Source organism: Ambystoma mexicanum, chromosome 9, assembly GCF_040938575.1.
Source record: "Ambystoma mexicanum isolate Mex_15411 chromosome 9, UKY_AmexF1_1, whole genome shotgun sequence".
NCBI lineage: Eukaryota > Metazoa > Chordata > Amphibia > Caudata > Ambystomatidae > Ambystoma > Ambystoma mexicanum.
Window position 1 is genome coordinate 1,004,616,725 of NC_090931.1, and position 19,571 is coordinate 1,004,636,295.

Here is a 19,571-nt window from a genome sequence, read left to right on the forward strand (position 1 = left end):
CCGAGTGTGTGTGAACAACGGTAAGAGCTTCATCAGCGAAGCCATGTTCCGCCAACTCCCAAAAGATCCAGCCATTCCTACATTCAAACTGATAGATAAATGGGAAATGGATCTGGAAACACCCAATTCCAAACATCTCAAAATCTCCATTGGCAACAAGAGCATAGTCCATAATTGTTGGGTTGTGCGAGATGTCACTGCCGCCTTTTGCTTAGCAGTGACATTCTCAATCGCTTTGCCATTAGTTTGGGCCTAATTAACTTCAAAGCTTGGTCCCGATTAGCAGATAATCTCATGGGCTTTGATGATCCAGAAAAAGTATTTAGGTCATCTCAATTGCTGCCTTATGCAGTTGAAATTCAGATTTCATCTAAATGCTTCTCTCCAACAGCAAGGGTTGGGGGTAAACCCAACACCACTAGTCAACATAGAACATGGCACCATTCCAATAGAGGTGGATAACAGCGACTTAAAGAGTATTACTCTAGCCGCAGGCACTATTATTGGAATGGCGGTTGATGACCAACATTTCTCCATTGATTTAGGAAATGAACTGTTAGGACAAATCCCCAAGGACTGTTTTGACAGTGACAGTGATAACAATACAACACCAGACAGGATCTTTACCCGGCATGGGGGGAGCATCCTGGTGTACACTTCCTGCAATTAGGGTAAGGAAGATGTGACTTGTGACTTCAGAAGGGATGAGGTGATTTTCCAGGTCCATGAGGGCGGCCTTTCCCACCTGAAGCCTCCAGTCCAAATCAGCACTCTGACCAGGGACTTCTCCACCCAGCTGGAGGAGGCTGCTGAGATAGCAAAACCAGAAGTCTTTCCAGGCTTCAGGCAGATGGTGGAAGAGAGAGTCAACCTAGCTGATGCCTGTGTGACTCTGGAACAGAAGCAAAAGTTGAAACAAGTTTTCTTGGATTTCCAAGATCTCTTTGCGGTAGACTCACATGACTGTGGTCGCACCGACATCCACACAACAACAATTCCCACGGAACCTGGCATGACTCCAGTGTTTGTGACGCAATATCGCTTGCCTCTCGCATCCATGGAGTCCCTTACTGAAATAATTAAGAACCTTGAGTCCCGGGGAATAATCCGTCCAGTACACAGCACCTTCAATAATCCGGTGCTGGGAATATTGAAGCCAAACGGCCAGTGGAGACTCTGCGCCAACCTTAGGGAGCTCAACAAATGGGTCCATACTTCTCGATGGCCTCTTCCCTACATTGATCAAGGGCTGGCCCAGATCCAGGGGTCACAGGTATTTACTGCAATAGACCTGACCAATGGATGCTGGACTGTGCCTGTCAGTAGGGAGGACCAATACAAACTGCCTTTTACCTTTGGGGGCCAGCAGTACACATGGACCGGGACTCCCTTCGTATACCTCAACTCCGGCAATTAATTCAACATTTTCCTGCATAAGGCCATGTCCGACCTGGGTGCGAGGGGTAACCTGGCTTATGTAGATGATGTCCTCATCAAAAGTTCATCTGTGGCGGAACATATAGCGCAGATCCGTTATGTTCTGACACAGTTGGAAGCCACCAGAGCAAAACTTTCCTTTCAGAAAGCACAGTGGTGTAGAACCCGTGTTAATTTCTTGGGGCATGAGATTACTCCTCAGGGTCTCTGTCCCCAGGAAAAGAAAGTGGAAACACTTCAGCAACTGAAAGACCCCACAACTATGCGGGAACTAAGGAGCCTCCTTGGACTGACTAATTACAGCAGAAAGTTCATTGAGGGCTAAGCAGAGATCACTAGACCCCTGATTCATCTCTTGAAGGGGGGGGTCAAGTGGGAATGGGGTCCAGAACAATCCGTGGCAGTAAGACAGCTCAAATGAAGCCTCTCACAAGCGCCCTGCCTAGCTTACCCTGTCAGAAACAAGGAGTTTTTCTTGGAGACAGGGTTCTCTAATACATGCTGGACTGCAGTATTATATCATAAGCATGACAAGGTCAATAAAGTAATCTCCTATGCGAGCAAAACTTTATCCTCTGTGGAGGAAAAATTCAACGATTGTGAGAAGGCACTCCTGGCAACGGTGCGGGCATTGAAGAATTACCGCTCGTTTATCCAGTGGGAACACATCATAGTGGAGACTCCACACCAGCCTCTGCAATATCTCCAAAGTGACAGAATCCGGGCCGGAAATGTGAGTAATTCCCGAATTACTTCCTGGATTCTGTCAATGCAAGGCTTTCCTGGGGAGGTCAGATATGGCCAAAACAAGAAGAGTCCCATCGCGCAAGGTCTGGCCGACTTGCATGATTGTGTCAGAGAAAACTGTCTCGAGGACAAAAGTCTAAAAATCAAGGACAACATGGAGGCATACCTTAATTCCCCACACAAAGTCTTTGAAGAAGACAAGTGTGAGGGAATGTCCACTGTCTATGTGGATGGATGCTCTTACCATGTTGACAACAACGGGGAAGAAGAACCTGTGGCCGGTGTAGGGAATACATGGGTGAATGATTCCCCAGAACCCTCCGCAGGATACAAGATTGGTCCCGGAAGTAGTCAGGTGGCAGAGTTGATGGCTGTGTATCAAGCCATCCTCACTGCTGCCCAACATCAACTTCACAAACTGGTCATAATCACAGATTCGGACTATGCACGGAACGGGTTCGTGGAGCACCTGGTTAATTGGAAAACCTGAGGCATGTTATGTGCTAATAACAAACCCTTGAAACATGGGAAGTTAATCCAAAACATTGATAATCTGGTCACCTCGAACAGGATGACCATCTACTGGAAGAAGATCAAGGGTCATTCCAAAGTAGAGGGACCAGACAAAACTGGAAATGACTTAGCTTATCAGCTGGCCAAAACAGGGGCCATCCAAGGGGATCTAATAGAGATTGAGTCCCTGTTGGGGGAAATCCAGGTCACTGCTATCACTAGTTCCCAGACAAATGCTCACAATGATCTTTCAACAGCACCATGGTGTAAGGGGTCCCCAGATGCTGATTTGATAATGGCTCAGAAGGGGGATCCGATAATTGGTATGTTTTAATAACACATTGAGGACCCTGAGAACTTTCCCCTGACGGATACCAATTACATTGGGAAGGAGGACCTTAGAGTGTTGATGAAATGTCCAAAAATGTTCCGAAACCAAGACGGTTTGTCGGTAAGGAAATCCCAAGCTGGCCATGATCAGTGGGTGGTTCCTACCTCATTCCGAAGCCTGATGTTAAGTCACGCCCATGATGCGGCCACAGCCGGTCATAGGGGGTTCCACACAACACTTGAGATCTTAAGAGAGGTTGCATACTGGCCACACATGGGGCAGGACCTCGACCAATACTTGAAGGGGTGTCTTGTGTGTGCACAATTTCAGCCAACATCCCTCACACACTGTGCGCCTCTCCAAAAGAGGGGGATGACACTGCCATGTTCAGATTTGCAAGTCGACTTCATAGGCCCTGTGATTCGCTCTTCTAGGGGAAATAAGTACATGTTGACGTTGACATGCTTATTTACTAAATGGGTGGAATGACTCCGGGCCCCAAACTGCAAGGCAGAAACAGCAACTGCCCTGATGATCAACCACATCTTTTCGCGTTTTGGTCTACCCCAAAGGATTGAGTCAGACAGAGGTAGCCATTTTACCAGCGAAGTAATGACTAAGATGTGGGAGATACTGGGGGTTAAAAGGAAGCTACACTTTGCTTACCGACCACCTTCTTCTGGGGGCAGTATAACGTTACAACCGAACCATTGTGAGCATATTAAAGAAGTTTGTGGCAGATTCTGGGCCAAGTTGGGATATCCGATTACCTCTGGTCCTAATGGCCATCAGATCTACCCCTTCATCTGCTAAAATGTCACCGTTTGAGCTGATGACTGGATGCAGGATGGTGCTTCCCCAGCATTTGCTCTACAGGACCCAAGAGCAAACCTTGATCAATGCCTCCACAACGCATGAGTATGTTGAAAATTTAAGGAAACACCTCCAACATGCTTTTGCCTATGCTCAGCGAAACCTAGAAAGATCAGCCGATAGCATGAAGACTCACTATGATTTGAAGACTACTAGGAAAGAATACAATGTAGGGGGGCGGGTTTTTCTATACAATTTGCAAAGGAACCAGGCCAAACAGGGGAAATTTCTGCCTACATGGAAGGGACCTTTTGAAATTGTAGACAAGATCTCCCCAGTCGCCTACAAGATCCGCATCCCCAAGGGTAGTTTGGCGGAAGGGGAAGACAAGTGGGTCCATATAAATCAGCTAAAGTGTTGCCATCCCAGGCACACTCTGCAGCAACTGGAGGAGTCCTCTGCAATCCCAGAGGGGGCCGCTCCAGAGCAATACAAGTCCAAACCTAAAATATTCCACATATAGCCTATACAATTCTATGATTCTGGAATCCAAATGTCTCCCGATGTATAAAATGTATATGTTCGCCCCACCATTAATAGTGGTGGTGAAATGTCTACGAATATGTTTCTGCCGCTTTTGCTTTGTCATCCTAGGTGAGAAGAAAGAGAGATAAACCATGGAGACTGCCCAAGAAGGACGACCCGGGGACCGGGAGCAAAGATCCAATGGGCCCGGGGTACCGCCCGAAACTCCCATCAGGACCGGCGAGGAGAACCGATCCATCCACCTCGATGGAGGAAAAGATGCTGAACTGTGCCATCTGCGGAATTGGAAGGAGATGATGCGGACATCCCAGCGCGTGGGTCAAAACATCCTTTGCACCCGACTCCCCTTCGACTCGAAATCAAAGTGCAGTCGGGCGGGGGGGCTTGTCAGGTGTATCGACCCACGTTCAAGTTATTATGCTGCAACATTTGGTGCTGTGGACTTAGAAAATCCAAGATGGCCGAAAAGCCCACATTTGTGCCAGAATCCATGAAAACCGTGCAGTTTTTGCGCACACCAAAATGGTCGCCTGACCCGCCACCCACCAGTGCGAGCATGATGGGCCAGAAGCGCCATGAGTGAAACGTGGTGCCAAAGGAAAAACAGCAGTGCCTGTTAGATCAAAAAGCGCTTTGAAATCACCTTTGTTTCTCTGAATGCAAGCTTAAAATGCCTATTTCAAACATCGCAAGATATTAAAAAATCTTACTGAACACCAGCAGACATCTGGCAGAATGAAGTCTTGTGTGCATACAAAATCTGGAAAGATGAAGAGCCTAAAATAATGTGCATAACAAAACTGGCTGAGATGTGGATGTCAGCAGCTTAAGTGAAATTGGACTTAAAGCCACTAAAATCGAAATGTTTAAAATAAATGAGTGACCTACTTTTGAGTGTCACATAGGTTGCAACTGCTTAAATGTCATGGTTTTGAACTTAGAATCAGCGTTCTAGCTGCATGTGTCAAAATTGTAAGTTTGATTTAAATGAAGAAAAATGGAAACAAAAGTGACCTTTGGCTGAAGCCTGGCTTAAAGGGACTGAATTCTGCCGGGCAACTACCCCGACAGGAGTTGAAACTTGCCCAGCAACTGCATTCACAGGCCTGGCTGCATTCTGCTGCCCCCACCAAAAGGAGATCACACCTCTCTGATTGAATCAGGGGAGGAGTACCTGGGACTGCAGGAAACAGAACAATGAACTTTCCTTGGCTGAGGCAAATGTTAAATCAGGGGGTCGTAAATGGCTTCCTCCCGGAAGGAAATGGGAGGGGTGCTGCCTCTGTGAGCCAGCTGAGCTTGGAGGCGGGGACGAACAAGGAATTCCCCAGGTGCTTTGGGACCTAAACTACACCCATCTGGGCCAGAGCATAATTTTAGAAAGATGGATAATTCATAGTACATAATCGTCAAAAATTATATCAATAATATCATTATTCCTGTGATTTTTCTGTGCACATTTTAAGAGGTGTTAGGACTCTGTGGTATATTCTGGGCGGTAGTAGCGGAACATAGGGTATTAATCCAAATGTATGTATGTTAAAAATCTGACACTTCATCATCTGATGCCCATATTCCTTGCGCACATTTGTGTAAATTCTGGCAAAGTTTAGAGGTTGTGTTCTGGATGAAAAGGGCAGAATTCTGTCAGAAGTGAACACAACATCTTACAAAGACAGGGATCGGATGGTTTGGTGCTACAGAAAATATATTAACTGGACATATAACATTAGAAAAATTGTACATAGATAAATATGCATTTGGATCAAAAATATATTTGTGTGGAAAGTGACAAGGGGAGGATTCTCTGACCCATAAACATACCTCATTACGATGACACTCCATTTCCTTCCCCCAATCAAGGGAGAGAGGAGAACTTGGCCAATAATAAGTTGTGAGGGGCAGGCTTAGTTATGCCCACGCACACCGCCATTTTCAAAAGACATAAAAAGAGCCACTGAGACCCAAGGAGACATGCACTTTCCACTTCAAACTGATTTCTTGCAAAGCGCTTTGCCAGGAGATTCCAGAACCAGAACTTAAAATCCAGACTTCAGAACTTGCAGCAGAGAGGCCTAGTCCAAAAGCTGAATCCTTCTCAGCAGGCCTCAGAATCCAGCCACCTAACCAAACAAGTCAACAGCCGGGCTGTGCTGTTCGCTTCTGGCTAGAACTTGAGACCCAGACCAGACCGCGGTGCCAGTACCAGACCCAGAAAGCAGAGCTGTATCCCAACCGCAGACCAGACCCAGACCAGACCGCTGTGCAGTGCCAAGAACTTTTGCCAGAACCAGAGATCCAGACCAGCAGAGCAGAGAGAACCGCAGCTAAACCTGTTGACCAGATCTGTGACAAGGCCCTCTCCTTCCAAAATTAGGAGTGAGTATCCAGCCAGAGCTGTGCAGAACCAATCTCTTAGTTTAAAATAATCAAATTCAAACCATTTCCACCTATTTAGATCTGCATAGAAATCGTGTGTCCATTCTGTGATTTCAAACCTGTGAAAGTGTCATTTGTCATTCTGAGCTTCACTTTAATTTTGAGAATCTACCTCCACTAATTTGTCCGTATCTTTTGAACCATACGTGCTAGGAACGAGATTCAACTGTCATCTTAAAGCTAAGAATCTAAGCTTTCCAGCTGTCTGCTCCTTATAGTCTTTCCGTAATCGCGATCAACGCACTCGAAAAAAGTGCCGCGATTTGCAATTTGACTCAAACTTCTTCACCTGTCAAAAATAGCAGTCTTTTGCTTCCATTGCTGAAATTCGTTTTCAACCTAATAATCCCTCATGAATCATTGCTAGTGTTGACCTGAACTAATTGAAAGTAGTTGTCACCCACCCTGAATCTCCTATAAGGAATTAAAATCATTTTTAGCATATTTTCACTTCATTGCAAATCACATTAAAAAGCTTGCAGGGGGGAACTGAATTGGTATTGCATTTGATTATATTCCTGGAAATTGTGTGCTCCCCTTCCATCTCTTTATATTGCATAGGGGGGGAGTGAATTGCCACAAGGGGAAAAGTGATTATATTATCTCTTGTTGAAACCATATCAGTTTATTTCTGTGCTGCATTCTTTTCCATCATTGCATTTCCTTGAAACCATAAAGGATTCTCAGCTACCTTATCCTTTCTATACCAACTCCTAAGTGATTAAATAAAATTGTGCCAGTGTAATATTATCCATTGTTGATCACTGTCATATTCATAAGTGTGCTATCAAATATTAATTTATTTATAAAAGTGTGATATGTATATATTGTTTAATTTTTCAAATAAATCTTTTAATTTGCAAAACAAACCTACTCCTTGGCTCAGTGAGGTCAGGGGGATTCAAAGAGAGGGGCGTTATACAAGGGTTTATCATCCAGATCTATGAACTTGTCATAAAAATATATAAATAAGGGCTTCCCTTGGGCATCCCAGACTAGGCATTGACTTAGTTGGAGTGCTGAATTGAAGTCACTTAACAAACCCCATTGACAGGTGGTCAAACACAGTAACTCATTTGGCAGGACCACCTTAACCCACTCCTTCTCGAGCTAGAGGTGGGGACCACCCACTCTTTGCTCTGTGCCTGTGTGGCCATGGAGGATCCCATTTCCCTGTTTGCACTCCGATGCAGACTCACCTCATTGCTCCAGAGAGAATAATACACTGGCCTCTTTACCCTGACCACTCTGCCTTTGTGGCCCAGGGCTTTGGTCTTCTCTGTCCCAACGGGTCTGGCACCTGGACAAGATTCATGATTCCCAGGCCATGCCCCCCTGATCCTGTTCTATATGGCCCGGACTAAGCTGCCATCTTTACCAGGGCCACCACATCAAACGTCGCCCAGACCTTTGATCAACTACAGACTGCCCAGTATGGCCCCTGGGTGGCCCTGTATGCCTTTGCAGGCCACAAACCGCTGCCTGTTTTTTGGGCCACCACCTTAACACAGCCCAGCCTCCACAATGCAGTTCCCGTCTTCTCAAAGAACCCTGACTTACGCATGGCAGGGAGGGGGCATAGGTGGTCCTACTGGGTCTAGCCCAAATGGCCCAGGGTAACTCTGCTCATTCTTTATCACCTTGGCGACAACTGTTATTTTTCAATCGGTCTTTGTTTTTTCTTTTTCTGTTCTCCGTCCAGTACACTGTGCTTGAACAGGGGGCCTGTCCATTGTTCATTCCCCTTCAACATTCTAAGCATCCCCTAAAGAAAGTGAAGCTTGGTTTCACACAGTCGTGGTATACAACACACATAAACATTTAGTAAAGTATTTTTACCACCTTCCTTCTCTCATTCCCCAAGGGGTGAGCCATTTCACACACCAAGCCGAGACCTATTTGGCGCAGTGGCTTCAGAAATGTGAATGTTTTGTAAAGATTCTAGGAGTCTTTGTCTTGTGCCCTCTACCTTCGCTGCCGCTCGATCTTGAGAAGTATACCTTCTTTGGTACACAACAGATTTACGTCCTTAAATCCAATATCAACGTTGCGAAGGTCATAAAAAGTAGAGGAATGGTAAACAGAAAAACATGTAAGTAATGGAACACCGATCCCGGCTGTACCCGCTCACTTCGAGAGCTGCATTTTGTAAAACGTGCTAATTGCGCAGAGATGAGCACAAGTTTGTGTCCTTGTTTGGACTACAATGTTCAAACAATATACAGAAATCCAAATGCCCTTGTTTTTCGGGGATTGTTTTTATTTCACATTCAAAATAATCGTACATGCCTCCCTCCATGTACATGCATGGTGGGAGTTATTTACAAGGATTCCTATGGAATCTGCCAGCTTTCAGGGGGTGTTAAAAGCTAGCAGATTCCTCAGAAATTCAATGCAATTCTGCCAGAATCAAAATCAGATGCTGGTGTAAATGCATTTTTGTATTTGACAATTTCTTTGCATGGCACTAATCCATCTGTCCAATCATTGAGATTCCTCGGAGTGGTAGATAAGGCATAAAAGCATGAGCTTTACACCTTTAACACATGTTTTTGAACATCCGTTACCATTCTGAAAATGATCCTGCCAAGCTTCCTTTCTCATAAGACTGCCTGACACCCCCACCTGTATCAATGCAAGAACACCAGCTCTCTGCATCCAACTTGTTCTCTATGAGGTGAGTCAAGCAATTGCAAAGTGCAGGAGGATCTGCCAGAGATTTCACCTTGTGTAATATTTCCCCTGTGTAGTTTATTCTTGGTACGGGGTTGACCCTAGCATGGTTCACAATGGACGCCACTCCACTGTGAAAAGTGTGGTCCTTCGGAGAGTTTTGGCTTTGAGGAGCTCACAAGGCTTTCTCTGTGGTTCATTAATGTTGATTTGGAAAGTGTTGGGTGACATACACCGCAGGTGCATCTGTCCATTTCCTCACACTAACCAGCCTCTCACCCCTGCCCACCCTCCTTTGTGGGGCTCTATGGTTTTAGGAGCAGGTGGCCCGCGCGCAGAATGGGGTGGCAGGCTGCAGTTCAATACCCATGTGATGATCGCAGGCGAGAACATGCGCTGAAAGTCAGAATACATGAAGCCGTTGCATGGTACATGGATTTCACAATCCATAGACTGTGACAGTGGGGGTCAAAGGAGTGGACAAATAATGGCACACCTGTTTGGTGTGAGAATTTGCACATTTTCTGAATAGACCTCATCTGTATGCAGAGATATGGACTTGATAACAAGGTCCTTAGTTGCTGGGAGTTGCAGATCTTCCTACAATTCTGAATTCCAAATACTATAAAGTTTCTTCTGACAGGCGGCAAGATTACTTCACCCATTCTAAACATACAGAGAAGATTAAACATAAGTAGAAGCAATCAGAGACACACAAACAGATGTCCTCTGCTGCTCTTACTCTAGTAAAAGAAACATGTTGTTTGAGCAGATGAAACACGAGGGTAGAAGCGAATTTGCGAAGCTCTTTTCCCAGAAGAAATGGCGGTAAAACTTCCACAAATGACTCCAGGCCCTAATTCTCAATGATTAGAATATTAGGGGCAAGAGGGTGATGGCGTGGCATGCACAACCACAAGTACGCACTTCTCCTTGGAGTTTACTGGATGAGCTGATGCTGAGAGGAGAGATAGCGTGCACTACCTAGAGCCTTGGCAGACTTTTACATATGATTGGGGCCTGTGCTTTGTCAACCACTAATGTCTGTTGTTGCCCTCCTTCAGTCAATCGGGAAATCTTAACTAAAAGAATGGACGTATCTGGACAGGTCGATACTGAAAATAAATCGGGCCACGATGTGTCGCATCGAGGCGCTTGATTGCAAATTGTTGGCGAAATTAAACGTATATTTGTAATGTCCTAGTTTTGTAGATCGGACCATATTGTGCTCTGAAGATGTGACACCAGTAGGCCCCATTGATAAGAGGGGGATAATTCAAAGCTCTGGGGAATGGGATGAAGTGGGGACTCGAATGTCAGACAGTTAGTACAGGTGCATCATTAGGGCTCTACTGCATTTCAGCTGGTTGACATCAAGTCAGAGTTGGAGAGGCAGAGATTGCCTAAGAGATGAGCCTTGTTGTTATAGGGATTCATTCATTTTAAAATAGTTGTGATTGGATAGTTAAAAGAGAAGAAAAATGTTTCCTGAGACAGAAAAATCGCAGCAGATTTTAAAAAGACAGAGTTGTTCAATTTCGAGAATCGTGGCCATGATCCAGTTGCACCAGAAACATGTATATTGTGAACACCTGTGCGGTGTGTGAGGTCTCAGAGGAAAGATGTGCCATAGTGAAGGCCCAATTCCAGGTCTTTCCAAGGAGACTGTGTGTTTAGTCTGAACATCTCTGTTATCTTCTACTAGTGTGCCTCTTAACATGATGCTAATACTTAATATTATATTAAATAATGAACTACTCTTTTTTATCGAGCTTGATACCAGAGAACAGTCTGTAATCGTGGGATGCGCTGCTCACGCTAAGCAGACATAGTACAATCATACATGACACTGAGGAAACGTCTGTTCTTTGATTCTATGTCATATTCGTGCGTGTGAATCAGGATCTTTAATCAGCCTTTACATTTGAAAATCTTTGGACATATATGTAGTCGCTCCTTGTAGACTTCTGACGATAAAAAGCATCTACAAATTAAGCTTGTTATACATTGGTTTTAGTTTTTCAACGTGTAAACAACTGTGTAATTATGACAATGAGTGAGGCTTTTTTAATATAAGGCAGGCTGCATTACTCACCTGAATTGTCTGACATTTCCTCAGATTGCTTGGTGGTTTCTGGAACAGCTGTGGAATAAAGTAGGAGACATGTTCAGCATTCTGCTGCTTTTGGGCCCTTTCGGATACCACGAATGTAAATGAGAGAGTTACCAAGTCCGCGTTTGATTGCACGTGTTATTGTTTTGGGGGTACTTTCTGATCCCAAAACAAGGTTTAGGAAGCAACAGAGCGATGCCCATCGGTAGGGGCGATTTATTTATTTTATATACTGGACTTGTGTATGGCGCCTATACACAGGCGTTTCCAGGCGCCACAAGAATACATTGGAGCTCACTGGTGTGAACAGTCTCTGCAACATAGCAGCATGTCTTTTATTCAGCCACTAATAGCACACACTTTCATTTTTCTAAAGGAAGGTGTTAGTACAACCTTTGCTTAATCTTAGGTAGGAGTCAAAGGTGTGAAATATACTGAAACAATGTTGGCTACCATTCTGTAAAATATGAGCAGACATGTACAGATACGGTAGTTTATCAGGGAAGGTCTCTGTGGTGGGTTTCTACATTGAGTGCAGTGAAAGGTTATACACCCGTACTCAGACAGCACGTGGAAGTGAAATAACATACAGATCACCTTACATATCTGCGCAGTTGCATGCTAAATGCGTATGGCATGGACTTTCCCGCATGCAGAACACACTGAAAAAAGGGCGTCGTGTTGCCACTGTCAGTGATCACCAGCAGAGTGTCCTGTCTTTTGGGAAAAATTCTCCTTGGCCCCTCAAATGCTGGCTGAGGTGGATGCTACCATGGGCACGAATAGTGTGGTTCTGTCCATATGTTTAGTATTTCTTCTATAGCAATTCTGTCCTATGCTTAGCGGAGTGCAGTGCTACCTGCCACCTCAGTGAGTGCCCCCACTTCCTGTGGAGGTCATGGAAAGACCAAAGAGAAGCCTATCTCCAATGAATGGACTCCTGTGTATCGGGGAGTGGTCACACAAACTGTAATCCCGATGTTGGTGGTCTACGAATACCACACTCTTCCCAAGAGCTGGAGCTTTCTGCAGGCTATGTTCTGTAATGGGGGTGCATGCATGGGAATTTGTGAGTCCCCCATTGGGATCTGGAATCCCCACTCTAGGAATGAAAGCCTAGACAATCAAAATCGGATGGATTTAATATTTCAGAAGGGTCTGCATGGATATTTCAAAATCTTCTCGTCATGCACACACACCACTCTTTTATGCAATATGCCCACGATAGCATCATTGGCTCTGTGTCTATCAAATGAGAGCTGTAGCTTTAACCTTCCATGCATTTTGTAATGTTTTCTCTTTTACTTTAGGATTATTTTAAAGATCTTATTAGCTTAATGCAAAACACCTATTGCATAACATACCTATTGAATCCAATATTCCACCAGACATGGAAATAGCTTCATAAACACCTGCAAATAAAAGGGATTCCGAGTGAGTGAATAATTGGCACAGTGTCCTAGCAACTGGGTGAACAAGGCATCCTTTTTTAGAAATCAAATATACATTTCTCTGATCATTTTTTAAATTGAACGATGCTATCAACAGTATCTCATATACACTGGCATACACCTTGTTGCTATGTTTTGATTGAGACTACAAACGAAAAAGTGTACAAATCATAGATTTTAAATGTTATACATTGTGCTATTAGTGATGTATGACATCACCCCAGTGATGGAGACATGCGAAGAGCCCGCCTGCCTTTTCTACTGATATGTTATGGACGGGTAACCCACGTTTCCTCAGGAAGTATCATGTAACTGAGACACAGAAGTTGCATAGGGTATGATATGTTTGCAGGGCATTGTAATTGCTTTGTATAAACCAGGCAGCACAGAGTTCACAACCTGCATTCGGGAAAACAAGTAACGACTTCTCCCTTATTTTCCAACCATGGGTTTCCCATTTTTCAACAATGCTTCAGACTTGATATTTTAAAGACAAATGTTTACCAGGTGCGTTGAGAATACTATTTCACTTATGTTATGCAAAGATAATAAGGGATGTATGTCAATATGGGAACTGGTACTGAATTAGGGTTCTTACAATGTGTTACTACTAGTAATCAAAAGTTGATGAACAATTTGTAAACCCAAATATGCCATATGAAAGTATGCTTAGACTCGTCAAACGTAGTAATGGATTGGTCTAAGGAATTACGCTCAACGGAACATTTGGACACCCACATATGCCATATGAAAGTATGCTTAGACTTGTGACACGTAGTAATGGATTGGGCTATGGAATTACGCTCAATGGAAAATTTGTAAACCCAAATAGGCCATATGAAAGTATGCTTAGACTCGTCACACGTAGTAATGGATTGGGCTATGGAATTACGCTCAATGGAACATTTGGAAACCCAAATATGCCATATGAAAGTATGCTTAGACTCGTCACACGTAGTAATGGATTGGGCTATGGAATTACACTCAATGGGACATTTGGAAACCCAAATATGCCATATGAAAGTATGCTTAGACTTGTCACACGTAGTAATGGACTGGGCTATGGAATTACACTCAATGGGACATTTGGAAACCCAAATATGCCATATGAAAGTATGCTTAGACTCGTCACACGTAGTAATGGATTGGGCTATGGAATTACACTCAATGGAACATTTGGAAACCCAAATATGCCATATGAAAGTATGCTTAGACTTGTCACACGTAGTAATGGACTGTGCTATGGAATTACTCTCAATGGAACATTTGGAAACCCAAATATGCCATATGAAAGTATGCTTAGACTCGTCACACGTAGTAATGGATTGGGCTATGGAATTACACTCAATGGGACATTTGGAAACCCAAATATGCCATATGAAAGTATGCTTAGACTCGTCACACGTAGTAATGGATTGGGCTATGGAATTACACTCAATGGGACATTTGGAAACCCAAATATGCCATATGAAAGTATGCTTAGACTCGTCACACGTAGTAATGGATTGGGCTATGGAATTACTCTCAATGGAACATTTGGAAACCCAAATATGCCATATGAAAGTATGCTTAGACTCGTCACACGTAGTAATGGATTGGGCTATGGAATTACACTCAATGGGACATTTGGAAACCCAAATATGCCATATGAAGTATGCTTAGACTCATCACAAGTAACACTGGATTGGGCTAAGGAATTAGAAGAATTCAATTTAAAAATACATCAACATCGCACAGAAAATCCTCAAAGGTAAATTAAGGAATATTAAGCAAGATAACTAGAACTGCCAACTTAATTATGTTTACAAAAGGATAAATAATATACCTGCAGAAAGGTGGCAGGAATCGGATAGAAAATGTGGAATCACAAGTGAGTAGGATCCCCTACCACAGTCACACAGGGGAGGGACCTCAAAAAGCAGATTCACTCAACAAGCATCTTCCTCCACAGCAAAGGCAAGCAGACCGGCTCAACAGCACCATCAATGTCAGGTAGAAAAGTGCTCTCAGCAGCGGCTGTGGGAGAGAGGGGGAGGGACAACTGAGGGAGATGGAGGAGGTTGTCTTCTTGAGCTGCTGAGGTGAAAGAAAGTCACAAATGGGGAATTTTAAAGTGAGTGGTGCAGAAAATGAAAACATAAAATTGCTATTATGCTTTTGTGTTCTGCTCCACCTAATTTTGCAGTCGTAGTGAGGCGTACGAGGGCAACAAAGTGGTGTTAGCATCTCTGTTTAGCTTTCCTCCACTGTCTCAGGAGTGCACTTCAGTGTACGCATGCATGAGACTTTCATGCAGGCGTAAAACGAATAGATATCAATGAAATACGCCTCACGCTGACATCAGCTCCAGGGTTGTCCAACTCCATATTCATGAGGAAACATGTGCATACATTTAGAATCATGTTATGAAAATTTATATCATGAATATTAATGAGTGGTATTCTGAAAACCTGACATAGATCGGGCCTTCGAGGCCTGGAATTCGACAACCCTGAACCTGCAAATGAGCAGACGGGTTTAATTGGGAATCCATTATAAAACGCTGTCTACAAAGTGTATTTGCAGGCAGTGTTTTCTTTCTCTCAAAATGGAGAGTAAAAGTTAAAAAGTAAAGGCGATTTTACTCTGCTTTACACTTTCCTCTTACACTCTGCTTTGAGAGCGTTGAAAAACACCTTGCAAGGGACCAGCAACACCTAAGTGTAAGCGTTGGTGGTCGCCTGCATCCAATTAAAGAGATAAGCAGGGAGTCTGGCAGGAGACGATGTATTGCTTTTCTTTGGCACCGAAGGTGAAGGACAGAGAGCCAATCTCAAAGGGGAGGCGAGGGACAATGGTATGAGGCCAGATATATTTTCATTTTGGTGTGATCTGATGTGGGGAGAAACACGAGGAGACTGAAGAAAGATTTCAGGAGGTCAAGGGTTTTAAGTGTTGGCTATGGCTCTCTACTGCCTCCACTCTGAATCACCTAAACGTGTGTTCAGTGGGGCCAGGGGGAGAGGCATCGTTGACCATACACAACATAATATTGTAGATTTCAAAGTGTTTTCAACGTGGTGCATTTTATCTTGGATTCCCTGGTGATTTAGAAAACTCGCTCTTTGACGTTGTCGAATATCAGATGTCACCTGGAAACCATCTGGGAAATACATCCCTGATGTTCACAGTTACACAGCTGAATATATGAAAACCTGTATTCATTAGATTTCTCTTTTAACATCATGCTGTAGAAAACTACAAGTCATCCCTCAGGCCCACAAAAATTCAATATCAGGCATGAGCATTCATTAGGCAGACCTTCACATGAGGATCATGTAGAACATTATGCCTGCTCACACGGTTCCAATTTGACACACGAGGCCGAATCAGTAACAACCAATCAACAGCGGTCCATCAATGCTAATGTGTATCTGCACAACATATTTGCATTATAATTTACACTGCATCAACTCATAAACAAAGAGTTTGCAGATATATTCAATTTCGACTGAGGTTTTCAGTGGATGTTGTCGTTCCCAGCTACAGATCGCATCATAGTCAATATAATGTAGCAACCGGTTTGGGGATGACAAGAGCATTGTTGGTGATTTCATGGTGTGCCTCTGTGTGAGTTACTTGATGAATTAAAAAGAACACTACCTCTTCAGAGAGAGAGGGAGAGAGAGACATTGTTTATTTTGGATACAAATTATATATACAAAATATGCAAATATGCAGTCATAAAACTCATAATAATAAAAGCATTGTCAGACAATCACATCTAAAGTTAAGAACATACAAATTCACAAATACAAATTTGGAATCACAAGTGAGTAAGATCCCCAACCATAGTCACATAGGGCGAGGAACCTCAAAAAGCAGATTCACTCAACAAGCATCTTCCTCCACAGCTCCATAGATTAAGAGATGTGAGGACATAATAGTGAACATACGAAATGATAACGTGTAGTGTTAATGAAACATGAAATGTAAATGTGTAATGTCATTTTGATATGATTTTAGATGATGTAATATACATTTGTAAAGTTTTTTGATGAAACTAAACAAATACATTTAAATAAAATTTAAATAAATAATTAATTAATTACAGAGCTTCGTAAAAATAGGAATCTCACAAGCAATCAGTATCGTAGCGTAATCCGTCAAGCAAAGATCTTCTTTTAAGAGCAGAGTGTAAAAAGGACTCACGTTTAAAAGCACTAGTTGCGTCTATAACTGACAATAACAATACGAAGGCAGGGCGCCATTGCCTAAAGCCAGAGCCCTTCATGAGATCACAAAGAAAACATCTTCATTTTACATAGGACAAAAGATCACTAAATGGGGTAAAGTTTCAACAGCGCGCGTAAACAGGCAGCATCCATCAAGGGCCTAGCAGCACATCTTGCAGTTACTGTCTTTACGTGCATTACATTTAGCCTCGCACAGGAAAGTAATGACCAGTGATGTGAATTCGTCACAAAATTAAGATATGAGGAAATCCCTTTTGTGGGAGAGAGCGGCAGGTACGATCGAACCGTAGACGGGTTAAGACTGTGATCCTCTCTGTTGTTGGACCAGTGTGCCAGCAACAGTGATTTTAGAACAGAGATCAGAACCATTGTGATACTGTGGGGATTACTAAAGTGGGAACCGATGCCCACAGACTTAAGAGTCGGTTTAATATATATTAACCATTCAACTCTGTAATAGTTGTGAAAATTTAAATGGGCCTCAGCAAAAATGTTGTCAAACAGTCCGTATCTGTGCTACACAATGAGTGGCAGAATAGGATCGGTTTTAGCCGCAATGTATTGGCGGTACAATATTGTCCAGTCTCTAAATGTCTAATGTGGGCCACAGTTGTTTCAAGCACCTTCAAAAGTCGAGCGAGGACAATATTTTATTCTGAAGTCCCATAAGATTATGCGTACCCCATTATTCACTGCTCTAAGTGCCCACCCCCAGCCTCTTTCCTCTGTACACTGTAAGTAAATGTGGCACTGACGAATTATGTAGAATCTTAACAAATGTAAAAAGGAAACTGGCAGCCTGCTACATTTTATTCATTTTGCCAATATATTGTCCTTCCATGATAGCTGACTATTAAAAGCCATCACCAAATATTCAAAGTTCTTGCAGAAGGAAAGTTTATGGCCATGCATATAGACCCTGAGGTCATGTTCCTTGCCTAAGGTCAACGATATAACATACCACTTTCCCTCATTCACTTTAAGCCCCAGTTGAGCAATTAAATGTTTATAGCCATCTACAACATCTGCAGGGACTTTGGCGTCATCCGCATAGCACAACTTCTTGTGATGAATCAAGTTGGGGAAGGATCATTAAATAACATGATTATGTTGGGGTGGCCAGGAAAGGTCCCAATGAGAAAGAGGGGTTCACAGTACATGCACCATATTGGTTGCTGAGGGAACAGCGAAGATGGTTCGAGGTTGTAATTTTACATGTACCTAGCGTAGTTAATGAGAATGGGATATGTGTTACTTTTAGTGTTCACTTATGTTTAAGTTGATACATTTAGATTTGCATGCTGCAAGATAAATGTCAAAACCGCTGATGAAATATAAATGCAATATAGGTATGGTGTGCCACAAAGCGCCTAGAAACTGGACAATGAGGAGATTCATAATGCGCATGCGAGAAAGGAGATTTGTCATGAAGAAAGCACTGGGAAGAGGACGCAGTAGTTTTGAGCATATATGCACTGACATTCATACATAGGGTTACATGGGGAATGTACAAATCTCTATGACGTGTGCTTTTTCATAGTTTGGCCAGTCCCTGCAACCAGCGTTTGTGAGGTGAACTCTGTGTGACTGGGAAAACTGGTTTAGCAAGTTTGAAGGCTGAGGAAGGGTGGCTGCAAAAATATGAGATGGTCAGCCACACTATTGTGGAAAGGGGATGCAATTTTATTTCAATGGCACGCAAGCTTGTTATTTATTGTCCAGGGGAATCTGCCCATCTGTTCACGGCTGAGTAATACACCTGGGGTGAAGGGAAACCTAAGGACAGAGTTGACCAATACTTTATGTATTTGAATGTATTTATTTATTTTATTTTTAGATTTGTATCGCGCTCTGAAACCATGGGCATCAGGGTGCAGCTTAGAGTGAAAATGATAAAAAAGACATTGTTAAAATTTTACAAGACAGTGTTTAACGGATGGGAAAGGTTACTAGGCTAGGGAAAAGTGTCAAGGTACTCTATGTGAAGAGCCAGGTTTTTAGTAATTTACAGAAGATACTGTATGATCTGCTCTCAGTGTTGGGGGTAGTGTATTACACAGTTTTGCTGCAATGACTTGGAAGCTCAATCTGCCTGGTCTGGGCATTCTGAATTCGGGCACAATGAGCCTGTTGATATAGGCTGTTCTGGTCATTTCTGTTGACAAGGCACTTGCGAATTTCTGAGCAAGATGGGGGGCAGTCTTTGAGAGGCACCTGTGTGGGATTGACAAGGTCTTGAATATAATTCTTTCTTGTGTCCGGAGCAAGTTAGT

At 43.3% G+C, this 19,571-nt stretch overlaps 1 protein-coding gene across 2 annotated transcripts in view; it reads right to left on the bottom strand.

Moving 5' to 3' along the window:
- NOSTRIN (nitric oxide synthase trafficking) overlaps positions 1-19,571 on the bottom strand; it is a 771,458-nt gene that overhangs the window by 118,804 nt on the left and 633,083 nt on the right. The window contains exons 15-16 of one of the 2 annotated variants that reach the window (XM_069616257.1): positions 12,977-13,024; positions 11,595-11,642 (exon numbers count right to left, since the gene is read on the bottom strand). The exons of the other annotated variant lie outside the window; for it this stretch is intronic. Of the exons in view, the coding sequence (XP_069472358.1) occupies positions 11,595-11,642; positions 12,977-13,024 (96 nt within the window). The remainder of the gene's footprint in view (positions 1-11,594; positions 11,643-12,976; positions 13,025-19,571) is intronic. 2 annotated transcript variants of the gene reach the window in all.